This window comes from Mercenaria mercenaria, chromosome 15, assembly GCF_021730395.1.
Source record: "Mercenaria mercenaria strain notata chromosome 15, MADL_Memer_1, whole genome shotgun sequence".
Lineage (NCBI taxonomy): Eukaryota > Metazoa > Mollusca > Bivalvia > Venerida > Veneridae > Mercenaria > Mercenaria mercenaria.
The window spans coordinates 7,897,080-7,920,085 of NC_069375.1; the positions used below are offsets into that span (position 1 = coordinate 7,897,080).

Below are 23,006 nucleotides of genomic sequence, written 5' to 3' on the forward strand. Positions count from 1 at the left end.
TCTGTCAAAATATGATGAAATATTGACCAACTTTAAACAGCAATTTTTAGTGCCATTATATATTGTGTACATATTATTTTATTATAGTAGTTTGATGTCACTGATCTTATGTGGGTTCGAGCCTCACTTGGGACATTGAATTTTTCATGTGAGGAAGCTATCCAGCTGGCTTACGAAAGGTCGGTGGTTCTACCCAGGTGCCTGCTCATGATGAAATAATGCACAGAGGGGCATCTGGGGTCTTCCTCCACCGTCACAGCTGAAAGACGCCATAATTGACCTATCATTGTGCAGTGTTAAATCCAACAAACTAAACTGATGTCATGTATCAATAGACTGTTACACAGCTTTTAATGATTATTTTACCTAACTCCCACACTTGTAACAAAATCAGTTTGACAGGAGGTAGGCTGCATTTTGTGACAGTCACAATAAATAAATGACATTATATGTGACAGAAGACATATATATTTACAAATAGATAACATATCATCATGTTACCTGGACAATACAGCCACATTCTGGAATTTGCTTACCTTGTAACATTAATATTGTCCACATAAACATCCTTAGCTTAGGAGGAAAGCTACTGTGGTGACCAGTCTGATCTAAGGTCACGTACGCGTTGAAACGTGTGCAGTTGCAACTCATCTGATTCGTCAGACCCCTAGCTATACATACTGAGCAGGTAGGGGGAGGGTTTTTTATGTGGGAGATCTTGTATCAGTGAGTTAATAGTTTAGGTAATCCTCAGAAGATAAAAATTGTTTTCATATTCCTCACAAAAATTACTTTATAAGTAAATACCCTTTATAATTATGTTAGTGTTGTTCACTTGTGCATCATTTACACCTGTGTGCAAAATTTGTCTGCAAAGGTATTTTGGAACTGATTTTTAATGCATTAAATAAAAGGAAAGAAAAAAGTGCATTACAAAAAGGGAAAAATGGAAAATTAAAAATTTTATAATCATACCAAGTAATGTGATATTTCGTTGTTTTAGTTTGGAAAATAAAATTGAAATAATTTTGAAGTCTTGTTAAATAAATATTAATATTGATATCAATAATTGTTGATTAATTATTTAAGTGATCCGTCACTAACCAATTTTATAAGCTAAATGACGGGAGTGAAAAGAACTCTTGACTGCATGTGAACCAGTCCTTATATAATTTATTCAATTTTGCGCCTACACAAACATTTGCACCCAAATGTAAATATTTTGTTATGTGAAAGGGACTTAAATTTAGATGCAGCTGCCAGTTTCTACCTAGATTTATATATCTATATAATAATATATAAGTGTAATAAAGGTTGATATAAGTATTGTATAAGTGAAGTATTAATGCTTAACTGCAACATAATTAATAACATACCCTGTCCTATAACTTGGGGCTATGCAAAATATTATCATATTAACTATATAATATATTACATGTATCATAGCTCAGCATACTGTAATTTATTATTATATAATATAAAGTGTGTAAGATGGACAGTTGACCAACAGCCCCAGGCAATGATGTAACTAGATAAGTGTTCTATTGTAATCACTAATTGGACAATATCTGACAATCATTTTGTTTTATCAGCTTGTCTGTTTCCTTGATCAGAGATAGTAAAATGTTATTGTTGTAAATCATCATCTGCAGATCTGGATCTGTAACACACTTGATAATGTTACTGATATCCCTTCCATTTCCTTCCATTACTTAGTAGGACTTCCTTTCTATCCTACCCTTCCATTACTTTGTTGGACTTTCTTGCTTGACCCTACCTGTTTTGTATGTTAGGGGTTTCTATGATGCTGGATTTACAATTTCTTCTCTTTGGGACCAGGTAACTAATAATTCTGTTTGTAGATATACTTGACCATCGGAATTTATTCTTTAATTTCTAGACAGTTCCAAGTTTTTTCTACCTTTTTCCAGTGTATAATCATTCTGCTTTTAGTTGAAGAAAACACAGATTCCAGTAATGTTGTTTTCATGAAAACACATGGGAAGAGTTTTAGTTCAAAGAATGATCATTGGAATAAATGTGGTTCTCTCAAACCTAAGATTTCTTTGATATTTAAAGTTCAGTGCAGTAAGGAATGGCTAATAGCATGTGCTATTATCATGCAGTGCATGTTCAAAAGTCTTTTATAATGTATGTGTTTGATTAGAGAATACAACAGGCTTTTGTTGTAACCACTTTAAAAGTGATTAAATTTTTATGGCAATTTTTAGTTTTTCAGTGCATGTTTGAAATCATTATGGGAAATGTAATGATGGAAAATGAAAGGGTACTGTAAATTAAGAGAATTTCCCCATTTATGTAGACTAATTGTATTTAGTGCTACCTGGTCATTAAAGAAGACCTTGGGCAAACTGATACCAGCTTCATTAAGTACCTTACTCTCCTTGCTAAAAACTATATTTACAACTTCCTACATGAACTACTTACAACAGTTTTGCATTAACCGGTGGAATATACTGGGCTGTATTTATGACAGATGTAATGGTCATTGGTCAGTTGTTTGGCCAGGTGACAGCTCCATTTCACATCAGTTGGCAGGTTTATGGATGTTTGTGTGAAATTATTGTCATACCTTTATACTGACCCAAGCTTTATTACAAATATCAGTAACCAGGCTTAGGAAAGTGCCAGCACATCTTTATTAATTGTTTATAGGAAATTTTGTCTTAAAAACTTTCATATGCTTTTCATTGGATTTATTGCTGTTAAAATAGACACTGTTTCCATAATAGCATAATCTGAAGGGATGTAATAATAAAAGAATTCTTGAGGGAGGCAGCAGTTAAATATACAGTTGGATAATTTATATTAATTATACAGTATGGTGTCAGGATTGTAAGTATATTATAATTAGGTTAAAAATTGCATTATAAATAATAAAATTTCAATTTGCATAAAAATTTACATAATGTTTAATATTTTCATAATGATATGTCATGGTATTTGTATAATCCATTTGTAACATTATAAGAATTTAACTTTTGATGCCAAATTTAAATTTTGTCGAGCACTTATACGGTTCATATCATAGTAACCGTTGCATTGTGCTAGATAATGTAACTTTGCACATCAAACCTGCTGAAATAACCAGGATTGATAACTCTTGGTTGAATTTAATTCAAATTATGGCCCTTTTAGACAAAATTGGCTAAAGTTTGCTTGCAACCAACTATGCAACTTTTTAACAACTGTATGTATCACAAAATGCTTTGCAGTATTTCTTTTAGTATTCCATTTGATAAAAAGCCGGCCAGCTTAGCTCAATAGGCAGTGCATTGGTCTACGAAATGTGGGGTCATGAGTTTGATCCTCGGATGGGGCGTATGTTCTCCGTGACAATTTGATAAAAGACACTGCATGTCTAAAATTATTCGTCCTCCACATCTGCATCATTGGGAAAGTTGGCAGTTACTTACAGAGACCAGGTTTGTACTGGACTCTGGTTAGGTTAACTGAAAAATTATATATGCTGTTAAACCCAAAACAAACAAACAAAATCCATTTGATAACCAAAACATTGTGATATTTTAACAATCTTTACCAAACTGCTTGTGACTGCAGAGGTTTTTTTTATTTCCATGGATCTGTTCTGGTTGCACAGTCAAGAGTTAAAGTTTTGCATGCAAGTTGTTACCATTGTCATAATAAAATTATGCTTTGCAATAAATTGTAATTACTGGTATTACATCAGTCTTGGCAAGTTTATGGCCCTTGTTCAGCTAAGGAGTTGTCCAATAGTCAGGCCGACTGTCATATGGACAGCTGCTGTTTTAAATTAAATATGAAGCCTTAATAAAAACACAAGATCAGTGAAATGAATTATCAAAGGTTTAGCCATTAAATAATGTAAAAGTACATTCTTTTAACAAATAGTTTTATTTCCTTAAAATACATTAGTATGCATATAATTTTTTTATAAGCTGTTCAGTTTAAGTTAACCAAATATTTTGAATATTTGCCATTCCTTAATGCATTATGGTCCATTTATAAGCCTGCTGAATTAGAAAATGTAAATTATAATCATATTTTGTTGACATTTTATTTACTATAATAGTGGCACAGTAGGTTTAAGTTTGACCTGGTTTAACATTGGTGTTAAGTGTCACAGGTTTGACTGAATATTGAGGAGTGGAGCATCTTATCTATCATGACTTTTAAAGGCTGGAGGTGATAAAATTATTGTTTACCTGCCAGGTAATATAAAGTGTATCATGTGTAATTGCAGCTGCAAGCCAAGTCTGAGCCTCAGCCTCAGTACTTACGTTTACCACAGACTGGCCTGGCGGAGTCTGAGCCTCAGTACTTATCTTTACCTGAGACTTGCCCAATAGATTGAGCCTCAGTACTTATCTTTACCTGAGACTTGCCCAATGGAGTCTGAGCCTCAGTACTTATCTTTACCTGAGACTTGCACAATGGAGTCTGAGCCTCAGTACTTATCTTTACCTGAGACTTGCCCAATAGAGTCTGAGCCTCAGTACTTATCTTTACCTGAGACTTGCCCAATGGAGTCTGAGCCTCAGTACTTATCTTTACCTGAGACTTGCCCAATGGAGTCTGAGCCTCAGTACTTATCTTTACCTGAGACTTGTCCAATGGAGTCTGAGCTTCAGTACTTGTGTTTATCCCACACCGCCCCAGCCAAGTCTGAGCCATAGTACTTACGTTTACCCCAGACTGGCCCAGAGGACTCAAAGCCTCTGAACTTACGTTTACCCCAGACTGGCACGGGTGGAGTCTGAGCCTCAGTACTTACACCTACTCCAGATCCAGCCAGCTTTTCAAGCTAAATTCCTATTGGCACTTGTATCAGTATGTCTGAATCATTTGAGGGACTTTGAGTGCTTAATATGACACGCCCCATGTGGTTCTGGGATGATCTGTGTATGAAAAGAATTGGAACCACTGCCTTACCCTTGCATGATCATAAGAGGCGACTAATAGGGTCTTAGCAGTTGGTTTTGCAGTAACTCTGTGATTCCAGCAGGTGTGCAAGTTTTGATTCATACCTCATGTTTTTATTTAGATGTAAATGAGATGTGGAACTAAAATTTGTAGTCCTGTTTTTGGCACCATATAACCTATACTATGTTGGTGTGCCGTAAAACCCAAATAAATAAATGAATTTATATGACACTGTTTTCTCATTTCTGAAGATATAGCACATTTAAAAAATGAAGAGATTGTATCAAATTCTATAATTTAAAACATATTGAGGACAGAAAAGTAGAATTAGAACACCTTAATTTTGATTGAATTTCAAGGTTTAACTAAACAAACAAACAAAAATAGTTTGCCTACCTAAATGTATTTTATGATTAAAGATAAACAAGGGTTTAATCTTCAGTCAAATTATTGACAAGTAAAGTATGTGGGTGTCAGCGATATTCCTATAATGTCTTACATGTATTTTGATGGTTTAGATTATGGGATATCAGATGTTTTCATAAATGATTTATCTAAACAAAGCCATTTAGGAATAATTTTAATTCTTTGTTAAAACATGAGTTGAAAAGTTTTCCTATAAACAGAAAGTGATTATTTCATTCAAAGGAGACTTCTGAAGCCATTTATAGATTAGCAAAAAAGAGAACATTTAATTTTTACACAGGGAATACTTCAAACAGATGAAAGCTCATTGATCCAGAAAGATTTACGATAAAACGCTGGTATTGTTGTCAGCTAAGAAGACCATTTAGTGCATTGATGATTTTACTGTTTGAACAAATATTTAGCAATATTTGAAGAAAAAAAATGAACGGAAAGTTGGACCAAGTCCCAGAAACTATATTTAAGACATTTTGGAATCCAGAACTAATGTATTAATAGTATATTGTGTGACATTGACAAATACGTGTTTACGTTATAAAATGTATTTGGCTTGTTTCATATTACCTTGAAGGACTTAAAAGAGTTTGTTTGTGTATCATAAGGCTTATATTGAGATAGGAAAATAAAGTTGATTTAACAATGGATATACACCAGTTTCAGGAGTTATTTGGATATCATCCGAACGTTCATACAGCCACATCCTCGTATGTACAATATATAATATCTGCTTACAAAGTTAACATTATCAAAGTTTTTGTATTTCGTCATAAATAGCAGTTAGAAACGCTTTGTTTTATATGTGAAACCATTTCTGGTCGCAGCCAATACAGCTTGTTTGTTTAATGAAACTACAACTTGACTAGAAACTCACCTAGATTTGTTGTGTTTCAGTATTTTATGGTGGAAGTTTTCATTTTTGTTTGTGTATCATGAATTGGAGGTTAACATTTTCTGTATGTGTTATTATTTTGAAGGTAATATTTTTTGTTTAAACTGTATCATGTGTTAGAGGGTAACATTTTGTTTGTGTATCACAGGTCCAAGGTTGACATTTTGTTAAATTTGTGTTTTAGTTTGGGGGAGGGGGTATATTTGTTTGTATATTGTAGGTCAAAATCTTGAATATTGTTTTAGGTATTGTTGGTGACAGGGTAACATTTTTTTGTACTTTTCAGGTTGGAGGGTAACAGAATGAGTATACCACATCGGATCTTGACTACCGATGGCTCACAGAAACAGTTTGCAAAGTCCCTGACAGAGTCGGACAGCAGCGGTGACTATGTTACGCCCAGTTCCTCAATGGCAGATGTACGTATACTCATAGACTGTATTTAATTTTTTTTGAAACATTGGAATTTAGGCGGTTGCATTTGGAAAGACCATCTTTAACAGGCCCCTCATCAGTTTGGGTTTGAGCCTCTCCAGAGGTGTTAAATTCTTAATGTGAGGAAGCCATCCATCCAGCTGGCTTACTGAAGGTTGATGGTTCTACCCTGATGTGCCCGCATGTGATGAAATAATGCATTAAGGGGCTCTTGGGGTCTTCCTCCTCTGTCAAAAGCTGGAATGTGGTCATATTACATAATAGTGTGGGTATGACTTTAAGTCTAAAAACAATTGACTAAGGAATTTGATAAAAAATTTATATGAAAATTGTTATCATTGCCATAATAAGTTTTTAATTTGTAATAAATTGTAATAAAATGATGCATCTACATAATTCTTGCTAAGTTATGACCATTGTGACTTAGAAATTGTCAAAGAGTGGAATAGCGGAGGGTGCTGCTTTGTGGAAAGGTCTTGTTGAATTTCTCATTATATGGTGGATTCTTCTGGACTTGTTCTTGAAGACTGTGATGATTGCTTTTCCACAGTCAGTTGAAAAAAAAGAATATCAGCTCAATACTTTGTATAGACTGGCATCAGTCGTTAGAGTCATTACCTGTAAAGAACTTGGCCATAAAATCCTCTCTGATACCACTTTCTCATTAAATTTACAATATCTCTAGCCTCTGTCTCTAACGACTGGACAAATGCGATCCTGAGCCGGTCAAATTTCATACCCTCTGATAATCACTATCTCATTAGAAATCATTGCAGACACGTTCATGATGTAATGTAACCTTTGGCCGACTGCCCCAAGGGTTCAGTAAACAGGTGCTTTGCTTTTATGACTTGGTGAATAAGCCAGAGAGGGATCAATTTTCACTAATTGTAAAATATCCCAGTAAGTGTATATAAAATACAATTTAAATTTGAAATATATAGAAAATGTATTTATCAAAATAGTATCAATTTAATTCTGTTTATGAGTTGTTTGAATCCTTGATAAGAAAAAATGAGGGAAGAGATTTGAAATTGAAAGACAAAAACATTTTGAAATATTTTTTCAAGATACCTTCAAATCATTTGTGAATGAATTAAAAACAATTTATTCAATATACCTTCTAAGACTTTTTATTAATTTATATTAGAGGATAGATTAATATCTGCTATAAATCACAAAAATTATTTTTTTATCTATAGTCCCTGTAATTTCATATCTGATTGCATATTCATGTTAATTAGACTTTAGTGGTCTCTGTCAATGGCATGGTGCAATGTATTACATCAATTATGATTCTGTTTAGATACAAAGTGAAGACATGCTGTGCACCAGGGTGCTAAGTAACAAAATGTAACATATGGCTTGAAAACTGACCAACAATAATTCTAATATATATAGACATGTACATGTAGTTGGCAACTTCAGAAAATCATATCAATCTGAAAGTTTATATGTGCAGAATTGTTTTTCGATCATAGCTAAAATTAAGCCTATTTAATGATAAATTTAAAAGTGGTTTAAGGGATGTGATTTTAACTTTTTCATGAAGACTTTGTATGTAATATGGAAGAAGCAATAGCATATGGACTACAACAACTAGGATATACAAATATTCGTGAAAATCAGAAAGAAGTAGTAGAAGGCTATTAATCTGGAAAGGATGTATTTTTTTGTTCCCCAACTGGCAGCGGAAAATCTTAACATTCGAAGTTGCACCATTTGTGCAAAGCTACCAACGGGATAGTAAAATTCTGCCTGAAATATGTTGCATTGTTGTGTCACCTCTTGTGTCTTTAATGAAGTCGCAGGAGAAAAGTCTTCTGTCAAGAGGAATAAAGGCACTCTATCTATCTGACCTAGATTAAAAACCCACTAACCATCAGGTCCTTAGTGATGTGTTGAAGGGACAGTACAGCATTTTATTCAGCAGTCTTTCTTGTTAAATCCTATTTTTGATATTAACTTTCTTTAAAATTTGTCAAAGGTTTGAATATTCGTGAATATGATAGAATTTTTTATTGACTCTATTGTTTTGTATAACCTCCCTTTAATACTCTAACTATAAGAGTTCATATGCAATATCAGAAGTAGGGAGTGCTTTTCTAACCATGTAAATATGCATAACATCTACTTGGAAAGCCATTTCATCTGTTTTTAAGATGAAAATCTAAAGCATTATGGAACTCGAACAAATTATTTCATTGAAATTTAGTGTTGAACTATAGACCAGCCAATAGCACAAACTATGGATCGACAATCTATAAAAGGAGTCATGTAATAATTTTTACTGTTTACTGGCAAGCCGTTCGGGAAATGTTGTATGTTTTATAAGCATAGCTATTTTTATGGTTTTGTCTTTAGGCAAACATGTGTTGCACTATTGACCAGTAAATAATTAGTACGGTAATAAGGATTCTTGTAATAATATGTATTAACTATGGTTTATAAAATACTGACCTGTAATAAAGCTGGTTCATTGCTACTGGGTGAAAAAAGAGGTCGCTTAGAATCTGGTTTGCCTGTAGTTAACATCCTTTTCTGTGATACAGTTCCATGAGATTCTTTTAAATTTGACTGTGTTTGCATGAATAATTCTTTCATTTTAATTAACTTGTTCTCTGCAGAAACTACCTTTCGCATACAACATTTGCAAGCATGGTCAGCAAAACTGTATGTGTCACTTATTTCAACACAAAGAAGCTTTTCAATATAGTAAGCAGTGAGAAGTTTTCCCTGTTTTATGGAATAGTCGCAGTCTGTCCGATGGATCTTTATTTATTTTCCCACACATGATACACAGTGTTTTCTTACTTGTAGGTGGCAACTGAATTCTTGATACCGGTTTGGTCGGTGTTTTAAATTCCATTTTAGTTACCTTACTATCTTAGGCAGTCAAATTCCATAATAAATGTTCCAGAAACAATGATAGGAAATAAGTAAATACACTTTCATGTTGATTTTGTTAATAAAATTGCAAACTTATATATGAATTACCTATACATTTTATTCTCCATTTTTGCACATTTCTTAAAGGAAACACAATCTAGTTTAATACTCACATAAAACTTGTATCTTGTTTATGGAGCAGCAGAGTTTATTTTCTCTCAGCTCAACATCTGGCTGGAGTTTTAAGCCTCATTTATTACCTTGTGGTCAGTGGTAATGGCATAACACTGACTTGTTCATTGGGCAATAAATCTTTGTACTGTTAGGACACTGATGAATCCTCATCGAGGTTATGTAAGCCGAAATCGCATTTTATAAGTCTGTTGAGATAAGCCACAGTAAAAGGGAGCTACAGAAAATTTGAAATATATTTAAAAAAAAAAAATAAAAAAAAATGGGAAATGTTAAATCCCAACAGACTGTGTAAGTCTATACTTTGTAGTAAATGTACAGTTTTATCCCTAACTTCTCATAGGTCATCCATAAGTTTGAATCAATTATGTTTATAACATAACAACACTTGACTATCTTTTTATTGCAGTTAGATAAGTTTTTTGTGTTTTTCTGCCTATTTAAATGTCTCGGTTTTCTTTTCAACCCACATTACTTCCAAGCCTCAATGGTTTGAAGAAAGTCATATACTTTGAAGTAGTCATATACCTATTAATGACCTAATGTTCATATTGTATTACACTACCACAAAGACTCCAGGTTATATTTCAGTGTATGTAATCGCATGGTATATCAAATAGCATAACAGGTCTATTTATCTGTCCTTAGTACGCCATGATATATGATATACACTCCGGGAGAACTACGTTCCAACGTAAGTCATGTCTCAACGATATCATGTGACATATCTCGACGATATCTGGTTACGGTATCGCTCAGTATCACGCGGCTTATATAATTTTCATTTATAATAATTACTTTGATTATATTTTCTTGTGTCTTTACATTAACATGTATTTAGGTTTTAAAAGTAATCGCATAAATTGATTAAAACATTTAGATTTTAAAAACAGTCGTCTGTTAATTGAGAAAATAGAAGTGTTTTGCTATTTTCCAGAATAAAAAATATACTACATATTTTCAAAAACAATACTTACAGACAGTCAATGGTCGATTGAAGGCAATGTCAGTTTTAATCTTATAAATATATTTTTGCAACTGTTTTATCATAAACAGGCAATATTTATTTAATATCATGTTCCTCATTCTAACCGATGATGTTACTAACTCTAAACGCAACATATGCAAGGGTCACTGACACTCATCGAAGTCTTGCGGCTAAACACATTACTTATATTCGAGTAAAGTATACCAGCAAGTCTAAATGTGACTGAAAATCAGATTTTGTTCAGTGTGTAGTATTTTCTATCCGGTTTTCCATTTAACGGTTTCCCCCAATATTAGTCCAAATGAAAGCAAAATGTACGCAGTGGCACAGAGTTGACTTATACTATGCATGCGCACACCTTAATTATAATTAAGTCTGTAAACAGATCGTTTAGAAGCCCATTTGTATTAGATTTGTACCGAGAAATATGCACGCTTTTACAGCAGAAATACTGCGCAACTTTAGGAAGAATAAATGCATATTTCTCGATGCAAATCTAATAATCTTTTTATAATTACTACACGTGTATTATTCATTATATCAATGATATGGATTTTGTTCTTTAACCCGAGTTGAACTGAAAATGTCGTGGTTAAAGAACTTAAAAACGTGACGACATTCATGAATCTATGAAAGTGACGTCACAATTGACGACACGCACCCGATATGAAACTGGAACGTCAATATGGAAAAATATTTCTTGCACACCAGAATGGCGTTTCGGTTGATTTTACCCATGCCGACAAAACCTATCTGACAACCCGTGCCAGATTGCTGTCGTTCTGTTAATGACAACTAGCGTTTTATGCATTGATTATATGTGGTATTGTTTATGTGAACTACGAAATATCAGGTACATTGAGAGATTCTGTCCGTCCCTTTTACATGAAGTATATTTCTCGGTCCAAAAATCGTTATTTTACGGAAAGAACATACCATTACGCTAGAAACGATAAAAACTAAAGTGGAACTTTATTATTGTGATTCACTGAAACGTCATGACGTCACTTCAGCTTATGGACGAAAATTTCCCGCGCTATGCGTACATACCCTACTATAAGAAAGAGTGCTGCAAATAAGTATAAATTAGATAATACATAAAAGTGTGTTACCGGCTGGTATCATCATGCGCGGGGGAATCTCAGGGAACGTAATTTGGGTAGCAAACGAGCCTCGTAGAGGCGAGTTTGCTATCAAATTACGTTCCCTGAGAGTCTCCCAAGCATGATGATACTCGCTGGTAACACACGCATATGTATTGTCTAACTGATTTATTGCATGATTAAAAACAGTAAACTGAACACATTTTTTAAATATTTTAATTTAAAATATTTAAAAATATTTCCCCTCTTGAGCCTCCCTTAGAAACATTTCAATGACATGATAAACCCCCAACTGCCATATAAAAGCCAGAAGGTGGCGATTGGCAGGTTTCATTATTCATAGAATAGTAGAGCTATTGGACTCGCCCATGCGTCGGCGTCTGCGTCTGCGTCCGCGTCCCGATTTGGTTAAGTTTTTGTATGTAAGCTGGTATCTCAGCAACCACTTGTGGGAATGGATTGAAACTTCACACACTTATTCACTGTGATGAACTGACTTACGTTGCACAGGTTCCATAACTCTGTTTTGCTTTTTAGCTCACCTGTCACAAAGTGACAAGGTGAGCTTTTGTGATCGCGCGGTGTCTGTCGTCTGTCGTCCGTCCGTGCGTGCGTGCGTCCGTCCGTAAACTTTTGCTTGTGACCACTCTAGAGGTCACATTTTTCATGGGATCTTTATGAAAGTTGGTCAGAATGTTCATTTTGATGATGTCTAGGTCAAGTTCGAAACTGGGTCACGTGCCGTCAAAAACTAGGTCAGTAGGTCTAAAAATAGAAAAACCTTGTGACCTCTCTAGAAGCCATATATTTCACCAGGTCTTCATGAAAATTGGTCAGAATGTTTAACTTGATGATATCTAGGTTAAATTCAAAACTGGGTCACGTGCCTTCAAAAACTAGGTCAGTAGGTTTAAAAATAGAAAAACCTTGTGACCTCCCTAGAGGCCATATATTTCACAAGGTCTTCATGAAAATTGGTCAGAACGTTCACCTTGATGCTATCTAGATCAAGTTCCAAACTGGGTCACGTGCCGTCAAAAACTAGGTCAGTAGGTCAAATAAAAGAAAAACCTTGTGACCTCTCTAAAGGCCATATTTTTCATGGGATCTGTATGAAAGTTGGTCTGAATGTTCGTCTTGATGATATCTAGGTCAAGTTCGAAACTGGGTCACATGCGGTCAAAAACTAGGTCAGTAGGTCTAAAAATAGAAAAACCTTGTGACCTCTCTAGAGGCCATATATTTCATGAGATCTTCTTGAAAATTGGTCAGAATGTTCACCTTGATGATATCTAGGTCAAGTTTGAAAGTGGGTCACATGCCGTCAAAAACTAGGTCAGTAGGTCAAATAATAGAAAAACCTTGTGACCTCTCTAGAGGCCATATTTTTTATGGGATCTGTATGAAAGTTGGTCTGAATGTTCATCCTGATGATATCTAGGTCAAGTTGGAAAGTGGGTCACGTGCCTTCAAAAGCTAGGTCAGTAGGTCAAATAATAGAAAAACCTTGTGACCTCTCTTAAGGCCATATTTTTCATGGGATCTGTATGAAAATTGGTCTGAATGTTCATCTTGATGATATCTAGGTCAAGTTCGAAACAGGGTCATGTGCAGTCAAAAACTAGGTCAGTAGGTCTAAAAATAGAAAAACCTTGTGACCTCTCTAAGAGGCCATACTTGTGAATGGATCTCCATAAAAATTGGTCAGAATGTTTACCTTGATGATATCTAGGTCAAATTTGAAACTGGGTCACATGCCTTAAAAAACTAGGTCAGTAGGTCAAATAATAAAAAAAACCTTGTGACCTCTCTAGAGGCCATACTTTTCATGGGATCTGTATGAAAGTTGGTCTGAATGTTCATCTTGATGATATCTAGGTCAGTTTTGAAACTGGGTCAACTGCGTTCAAAAACTAGGTCAGTAGGTCTAAAATTATTAAAATCTTTTGACTTCTCTAGAGGCCATATTTTTCAATGGATCTTCATGAAAATTGATCTGAATGTTCGCCTTGATGATATCTAGGTCAGTTTCGAAACTGAGTCACGTGCGGTCAAAAACTAGGCCAGTAGGTATAAAAATAGAAAAACCTTGTGACCTCTCTAGAGGCCATATTTTTCATGAGATCTTCATGAAAATTAGTGAGAATGTTCACCTTGATGATATCTAGGTAAATTTCAAAACAGGGTCACGTACCTCCGAAAACTAGGTCAAATAATAGAAAAACCTTGTGACCTCTCTAGTTTACAAAATTATGCCCCTTTTTTGACTTAGAAATTTTTGGTTAAGGTTTTGTATGTAAGCTGGTATCTCAGTAACCGCTTGTGGGAATGGATTGAAACTTCACACACTTATTTACTGTGATAAACTGACTTACATTGCACAGGTTCCATAACTCTATTTTGCTTTTTTACAAAATTATGCCCCTTTTTTGACTTAGAATTTTTTGGTTAAGGTTTTGTATGTAAGCTGGTATCTCAGTACTCCCTAATGGGAATGGATTGAAACTTCACACACTTGTTCACTGTCATGATCTGACATGCACAAAGCAGGTCCCATAACTTTATTTTGCTTTTTTACAAAATTATGCCCCTTTTTCAACATAGAAATTTTTGGTTAAGTTTTTGTATGTAAGCTGGTATCTCAGTATCCACTAATGGGAAAGGATTGAAACTTCACACACTTGTTCATTGTCATGATATGACATGCAGTGCAAAGGGTCAATAACTCAACTTTGCATTTTACAAAATTATGCCCCTTTTTAAACTTTGGAGTTTTGGGTTAAATTCCTATATGTAAGCTGGTATCTCAGTACCCACTAATGGGAATGGAATGAAATTTCACACACTTATCCACTGTCATAAGCTGATAAGCACTATGCAGGTTCCATAACCCTATTTTGCTTTTTTTAAATTATGCCCCTTTTTCGAATTTCGTATTCATTCAATCGACAAGGCTGTTGAATAGTCGAGCGTTGCTGTACTCTGACAGCTCTTGTTATTTAAATTATGCATGCTTCACATCAGAGATCCCTTTTCCAAAATTTTAAATAAACTACTGAAAAAGAAAGTTATAAAAAAGTGCATAAATACACAATAAAACATTCTTTATCAATTGGTGTAATTATTTTTTAAAACAAAAAGTTGTGAAATAGAGTTTCATAGTATATTAGGTGGGTGGGATATGGTAATGCATATATTTATTGATAGAACTTCAAGTGCCTGTGGTGCAACGGAATTTAGAGCACAGCTAACCGTGGCGATACCAGAATTTAGAAAACACAAAACTTCAAAGGAAAATGCCGCAGTCATGCAACAAAGTCTTTATATTTGCTTTTTTTTTTCTATCATTCGTAAAATACGGTATGCAAGAAATAATGTGTCAGAATAAAACGCTTATTTGTTTATGATATGCAAAAATATTCAGGCATGTGTTTACGAATAATTATTATGTGCGGACAAAATTAGTGACACGCCTGCACATGATGACGAAAACATTTGTTACGAAATAGCTAACTGTGCAAAGCTCTGGAAGTAATGCTCCACGATTCGGATAATCTATACAGTATTGATTAACTGCGTACGCAGGTATCAGTTATTACGTGTTCTTATGTGAACACGGACTATTTAATAAGTGTGGATGTATACGCTATTTTGAGCCGATTTAGTAACATTAATGAAGCGTTTACGTCACTCTGATAAAAGATATTAAGGTTTGTGGTGATTGAAGGTCCTAGGTGCCCCACATTATTTTATATACGGACGGGCATCTTGGTAGAGCAAACGACCTACTGCAAGTGTACTGGATGGCTTTCTTACATGAAAATCCCACACTCAAAGTTTAATTTCAAGCGCATAGTTGAGAGGGCAGGTGATTCGAAGTCAGCGACCATTGGCCTCGGAGGTCTTTCACGTTATCTTACTATGGGCGCACAGAATATACAATGCCAATTTTAATGATTTTTCAGTGTAAAATTCATACAAAATCCTAATATTAACTTAGGTGCTACCTAGAAGGCAGAGCTCCCTTGAAAAATCACCAGTGCCCCTTGAAAATTAAAGGAGTGCTGCTGGAATTATCTGGAATTATGGATCCGTTTTAAGAGGTTTATGTTCTTTAAGATCTATTAAAATTTTAAGAATTGATGATAATTTATGATTTCTGAATGGTGTCTTAGAATGCCTTAAGATTAGATCTTGACATGCGAAAACTCTACAAATATGCTATATACGAACTAAAGAAAGTTACGGTTCTTTTTAGAAGGAAGAATGTGTCCAACTTTTAAGGAAAAATACTGCTATGATAGATGTCTGGTATGGGGGAATGAAAATCATTTACATGTACCAAGCTTGTTTAAAACCCAAAAGACTAGCCATTTTTAAAAGTTACTGATGAGAATTTTACCCAGAGAAAATCACTGTTTGCCGAAATTCTCAAAAACTCATGTTTTATTTACTGAACTGCTAAGTTAACAGTCTATGACATTTTTATGGTTAATCTTGAATCCATGCTGGTCGCAAACGTACTGTGTTGGTTTTCTCATGGCGCGGCTCAAATACATTTGTCATACTGATTAAATTGTTGTACCTTGCTCAGACGTCATCCAGTCATTTATGAAAGTGTCTAAGAAATGTTCCCAATGTAAAGATAAAATGTGAATATGAAATTTCTACAAGTTCAAATGGTAATTATGATGCTGAGACTTTGCAACACTGTACGTGAGACGTTGTCACATATTGTCCGTTATCGTTGCGGCCTTGCAACATTTATGTAGCTTACATAAGTTTATTTGTAGCTAGTTCGTTTTATCTATCAAAATTCTGCAAATAGCTATTATTGCTTCCACACCTAAAACTCATCTTTTCAGTTATGAAAACGTAGAATCAATGCTTTATTGCACATAATAAAAGAATCAACAAGGTCATACGGAGCGACATCGTAACATTGTCGTTGAGATATGTCACATGATATCGATGAGACTTGACTTACGTTGGAACGTAGTTCTCCTGGAGTGATATATGGTTAGTGGATATAATAATAACAAAATTATGCCTTGGTACACCGAAATATATCTTTTGAATCAAGCAAAGAATAAAATAAATTGTATGTTTGTGACAACGTTCTTGCTCAGCAGCCATGTGAAAATCAACACTTTCTAAGAGACACAATACAATGACGAAGAAGTTTAAATGATCTGAAGCCTTTAGAATCGTGTCTCAGACCTTTCCTAATGGAAAATAATTTGAAATTGGGGAAACTACAGTTGTTTTTGAAACACTGGTTATTTAAGATTTATAAAAATCAGACACAAACATTGGCAAACATCATTTCTGTATTTAACTGAGGCAGAGCCTAGACTATGGTACTATTGTATAATTATGGACTGTTTTTGTAGGTTAATGTACAAACACATTTTTATACACAACAGATTAAACTACCTTATATTTGAACTTAAGAAAGCATCATAATTGAGAAAATTTTAGGTCAAATGAATGCTTCTGCTTTGAATAATTTAATTAGCACTCTACTGAAATATTTTTAAAAGTTTACAGATCTAATTATTTGTATGAAATATTTTTAAAAAGGTCAGGTGCTATTTATTTGTATGATCTGGTTTCGGTTTACATGTCAGGTATGACTCGTCTCTAAAATTAGCTTTTTTTTTCAGAGATAAATCAATGATCTATGTTTATCAATATTGGCTTGTAAGATATTGGGCATATGGTTTTAAGTTCTTCACAAATATAATCCAGTTGTGAACCTCTACCTTGCAGTTCTGTCTGTTTGTCTGGTATTGTCTAAACCACTTGCATGAGATTTGGCTATAAATATCTTCATATTGTCTTGGCTGCCAGGTCAATACATTTTTGTTACATTTGCATTTTAAAAGATTATAAATTTACATTTTTATTGTCAAAGGATCACAATAAGAAGCCCTTTATTCCACTTCAAGTTACTGTTGAACCACGGTAGACTTGACACTTGTGTACCTGGTAGCTGAATAGACATAAAAAAGTTCATGAAGTTGTTATTTTTCAAAGGAAAATATTACTTTAAGTCAGAATTGTCATGACCTTGACATCTTGTGGTCAACATGGTAAAACATAAAAATACAATCAAATAAACACAAAAACAGTTCAAGGCCAGATATGGTTACAAATGAATTTAAGGTTGCCAGAAAGTGAAACAGAAACAAGAAACTATGCAAAAAATTTGGGTTTTTTTAAGTCTGGTGACATTTATTATCACTTAATTTATTGTGGAAAGGTTGTATTGTTTAATAAAATTACAAAATTAAAAAATTATTTTGTCTTTGTACTTAACTTGAATTTACATAATACATAATGGTGGTGTGGCTGACTACATATATGATATACTGGACAGTTTCCCAGACATCAGTGATGCTGAGCTACATGATTTAGTTAATGATATATGCTTGCTGTATGTCAGCCCTGTATGACTCATATACCAGCTGTTACTGTTACAGACAACAACAACAACAACAGCTGGTATACTTAATGTCATACCTTAAATATTTCCAGCTGTGTACAGAATGGTATCAGGAAAAAGGTTGAGGAAATGGATAACTGTTATAATGTACTGATATTATATGACAGTGTTTTAAACAAAGGAGTATTTATCAGTGTAATTATGATTAGCTTGTTGAGTGAATTAGCTAGGTGAATTCCTGAGAAAATAGGAAAACAATGGAAAAGTGCTGGTGAGATTTGTTATCTAGACAGTAGTCTGGATTCGACAGGAAAATATTGTACTTTATATGGAATAAACAACAGTTGAGAGAACAGTGTCTCTGTTTTTGTTTACAACAATCCCTAGTGTGAGGATAGTATCTGAATTTAGAGAGATAAGACATTTTTTTATCCTGTCAGATGAAGGATTAATGATTCTGTTTATCTAAGTGTTCATCTTTTGGTGTATTTCGGAATTATATTTAAAGACTTTGCAGTTTGTTTAAAGTAGTTGAGAAAAATGGAATATTTGGATGAAGAGGTAAAGTTTCTTTAATCTTTTGGATGTTATCAAAGTTTGGGAATTATCTTGACATAAGTTTGTTGTGTGGAGAATTAGATTAAAGCCATTTTTACTTCAAAATACAATCCCTTCTTTAAGCCAATCAGCTGTTACCAGGGCAATAGATGTATTTAAATATGTAATCAGTCTAAATCTTGGGATCAGAGTATAGAAACAATCTGGCAACATATTCACTGGCTTCAGGGGTTTGGTAGTGGGTCAAAAAACTTTATAAATGCATTACCATGCCATGAGGTTAAGGCCTGTAGGGGGTAATTATAGATAGAATCTGGCTAGGCGGCAGGTGATAAAGCAAATTTTACACCTTACAAAGCTTTGATGTACAGACAACATTAAGTGGTGATTTAATTAAATGATTTATCTTCGAAGTATTTTGTATGACAGCATATTAACTAAACTTTTGTGTATATTCCTAAAGTGCAAGAAGAATGCATAAAATCAGCAAAAAAAAGTAGCTACTACTTAAACAAAAAGAAATATTGTGAGTAGAAACACCTTCAAGCAGATGTTGCCACCTTTACAGGAGGGTATGGACACAAGATTCTAAGCAAATTGTCAGAAAGCAAGGCCATAATACAGAGTTGTTTTTTGGTTGTTTAATATGACATAATGTAGCAGATTCGGAGAACTGGCCTTGGCACACTGACAGCTTGTGTTCTTGAAACTCTCTCCCTGTCTGCTAGTAGATGATTTATTTGTGGTATCTGTGTGTGATAATTATTGGTATAAAGTTTACCCTTCCAGCTAAGTGCTGGTGGAAAGTGCCAAAACATTAACTGTATAATATATGACATAAGAGAGGAAAAATATTTGGTAACAATGACAGCATGTGGTAGTAAGTTAAGAATTTATACAGTTTTTATTCAGCATTGTCTTTATATTGATATGAATGTAACCTTGGTCTAAATACAGGTAATGCAGTCTATGAAAGAGTGCTGACTTCAGTGCAAAGAAAGCTTATTGTTTTGATATTTCTGCTAATCCCAGACTGTATAAATGGTGGTTCTTTGTGGCCTGATGGTTAGTGAACAACTTCCAGTCACTTGCTGGTTACCACTGCTAATTTGAACTTCACCAGGGATTGAAATTCTGAATTCTTTTAATTGAAGAATCCATCCAGCTGACTGTTGGAAGGATCAAATCCAAGCTGTGCACCAGTCCCTGAAAAATATTATAGAGAGACACACGGGGTCTTTTTTCCATTATTGAAACCTGGAAATTTGCCACACGGCATAAGTTGAAACATCATAATTAAGCAGTGATATATTAAATAATGTGATATTTTAGGGTGGTTAATGAATACTCCTTCTATATTTTCAGGCGATGAGCCAGGGTAGTCAAGATTCGTTGGACAAGCATTCCAGTTTGCCGCGTATGAAAAGTTACGATGCGGCAGTTTTCGATGTGTTACGAGTTCCTCCAGAGGAATTTGCTGTAAGTTACTTCCCTGAGTGCTGGTGTCTGTTCCTGTGGAACAACATTCACATACTGTATTTTACTTACTTATTGAAAAATGAAAACAGTTCTCACTTAGTTCATTCTCACTTAAATTTCATTAAAAGCATATTTAGTTAACATTGAGTGGTTTGAACTGGTTTCTACGAAAAAAATCACTCTGGTGCCTGAAGGGCTGCACAACTAGAACCAGCAGGGGCTTGAACACAAAGCTATTGGGCAGTGGGACACTGCTTCACCACTCGTGCCAGTCTATTTCAGTGTTTGCCTTAGCTTGGAATAACGTATATATTTGTCTGTTTTTATTTGTTTTTATTTTACAGTGCAGATTAAGGCTTGTTTTTCATGTAAAACATTGTGAATATTTGTTGTGAAATACTGATTATGTCAACTTATATTTTATAACATGTGTTACAGAGTCAAATTACACTGATGGATTTACCAGTTTTCAAGGGTATTCAGCCTGATGTAAGTACCACAATATGCTTGTTACATCTATATTGTATACCATTCCCTGAAAACCATAATAAACCATCTAGTGTAGTGTAATCACACAACCAAAGCAGGTTTAGCTTGACAAATTTTATTTAAGACCAATATTTTGGCTTCTACAGAGCTTTCTTTCATTCTCTGAAAAATAATCCAAGAGAACATCCTGTTTCTACATTGTAGCCTCATTAAAAGGTTCTAGGAATTTAGCTGAAAGTCAGTGGTTATAAGCAAATGCCCACCATATTTGAAATAATGTCCAGGTCATTTCCACCATAGAAGTAAGGATTTAAACATAGTCACTCTGAAATACATATTTGTATTTTATCTATGAACCGTACCGTATTTTGTATATTTCAGGAGCTAACGTCCTGTGCCTGGACAAACAAGGAGAAACTCATCAAGGCACCAAATGTTGTTGCCTTTACACGCAGATTTAACCATGTAAGTACAATAGTCATTTGTTCTAACAACTAGCTACTCAGTAACCAGATACTTCCAAAAAGCCTGTTAGTTGCCGCAGGATAATCCATTTAACTTACGTTTAAAAAATGACAATTTCATACACGCTTCCAGTAAGCCAACATAATTATATAAGGTGAAGGTAACATATTACAGTGAAATCATTACTATTTTTAGTGGATTGAATTTCCATGTCATGCAGATCCATATTTGTCCAATGTAACAAATATAACTACAAATTACTGTATGTTACAAATTTTAACCCAGGAATTCATTTCCCGACAAAATAGCTGTTTTAGCCGAGACCTGAATGTTACCTAGTTTGATTACCAGTTACTTCAGATGAACCCTGACATGTTTACCATAGCAGTTGTTAAGGTTGCCATCCAATAGTTGTTCTATACCTTACTGTCTTATTTTTTGTCTTCTAGTCAGTCATTTGCATGTGTTTGACAGTGTTTCATGTGACTTTACAATATATTTCTAATTAGAATTTAGATACAACAAATTTGATTTTGGACAATGCATTGTTTTAGTTAAAAAATCCTGTGTTAGCTAAATGATAAAAGTCACATGAAATTCAAATTTGGTAAACCCTTGACACTATGAATTGTTACTACTGGGATCTATAAGTCACGCCTCTCTGTATTGTTACCTTTCCTCTTTTCACCAAGAAAAATAAACATAGAATAGAAAGGATATTAAACACTTTCAGTACAACATGGGGTATATTTGGAGGAGTATCCAGCTGTATAAGCATATTTGGATGTGCCTTACCCACTGTTGTTATACACAGGTGGCAGTAACGTACCTAGGATACAGTATGGGTCCATGAGCCATATGCACTTAAATTTACTACAATTATAATGTTTTCTTAGGAAAAAATGACAGAAAGCCATTTTGAAAAAAAATTTGCTCCTGTGACAATGAGCCATGAGAAAGGTAGATATGAACAGTTTAACATGTGCATTGCTTCCAGGTCCGTATTTTTTTTTCAAAACAATACTTCCTTATCAGTGATTGACCGCCTTTTTGGCAAAAGATTAATCTTTCAGAAAAACCTTACTTCAAAACCAATTCCAAACCGTTTAAGCATAACGAGCGAGCAACGGCGTACGAAATGATAGTGATTTCTCCACTCGAATAAATCCAACACATTTTTTCGCACCGAAGTCTCCCCCCTAAAACAAATCAAGTACACCATGTGTCAGTTAAAAATAGCACTACAAGCAGTCAGAATAGGCTAAATGTAAGCTAACAAGACTAAAAATAAGGTTCAATTCTACTTAATTACTTACCGGTTGTTATTTATTATGTCTCCCCCAGGAGACATATTGTTTTTGCCCTGTCCGTCCGTCCGTCTGTCCGTCCGTCCGTCCTTCCGTCCGTCCGTCCGTACGTCACACTTCATTTCCGAGCAATAACTGGAGAACCATTTGACCTAGAACCTTCAAACTTCATAGGGTTGTAGGGCTGCTGGAGTAGACGACCCCTGTTTTTGGGGTCACTCCATCAAAGGTCAAGGTCACAGGGGCCTGAACATTGAAAACCATTTCCAATCAATAACTAGAGAACCACTTGACCCAGAATGTTGAAACTTCATAGGATGATTGGTCATGAAGAGTAGATGACCCCTACTGATTTTGGGGTCACTCCGTCAAAGGTCAAGGTCACAGGGGCCTGAACATTGAAAACCATTTC

At 34.5% G+C, this 23,006-nt stretch overlaps 1 protein-coding gene across 15 annotated transcripts in view; it reads left to right on the plus strand.

Moving 5' to 3' along the window:
- LOC123535350 (ras-specific guanine nucleotide-releasing factor RalGPS2-like) overlaps positions 1–23,006 on the plus strand; it is a 138,523-nt gene that overhangs the window by 100,738 nt on the left and 14,779 nt on the right. For 11 of the 15 annotated variants that reach the window (XM_053524483.1, XM_053524479.1, XM_053524482.1 and 8 more), the window contains 4 exons: positions 6,528–6,660; positions 20,220–20,333; positions 20,772–20,822; positions 21,204–21,287. In XM_053524483.1, the coding sequence (XP_053380458.1) occupies positions 6,544–6,660; positions 20,220–20,333; positions 20,772–20,822; positions 21,204–21,287 (366 nt within the window). In that variant the 5' untranslated portion in view covers positions 6,528–6,543. Of the gene's footprint in view, positions 1–1,789; positions 1,840–5,643; positions 6,057–6,179; positions 6,327–6,527; positions 6,661–18,383; positions 18,858–20,219; positions 20,334–20,771; positions 20,823–21,203; positions 21,288–23,006 lie in introns of those variants that run through there. The other 4 variants (XM_053524476.1, XM_053524473.1, XM_053524480.1 and 1 more) reach the window with 4 other exon arrangements.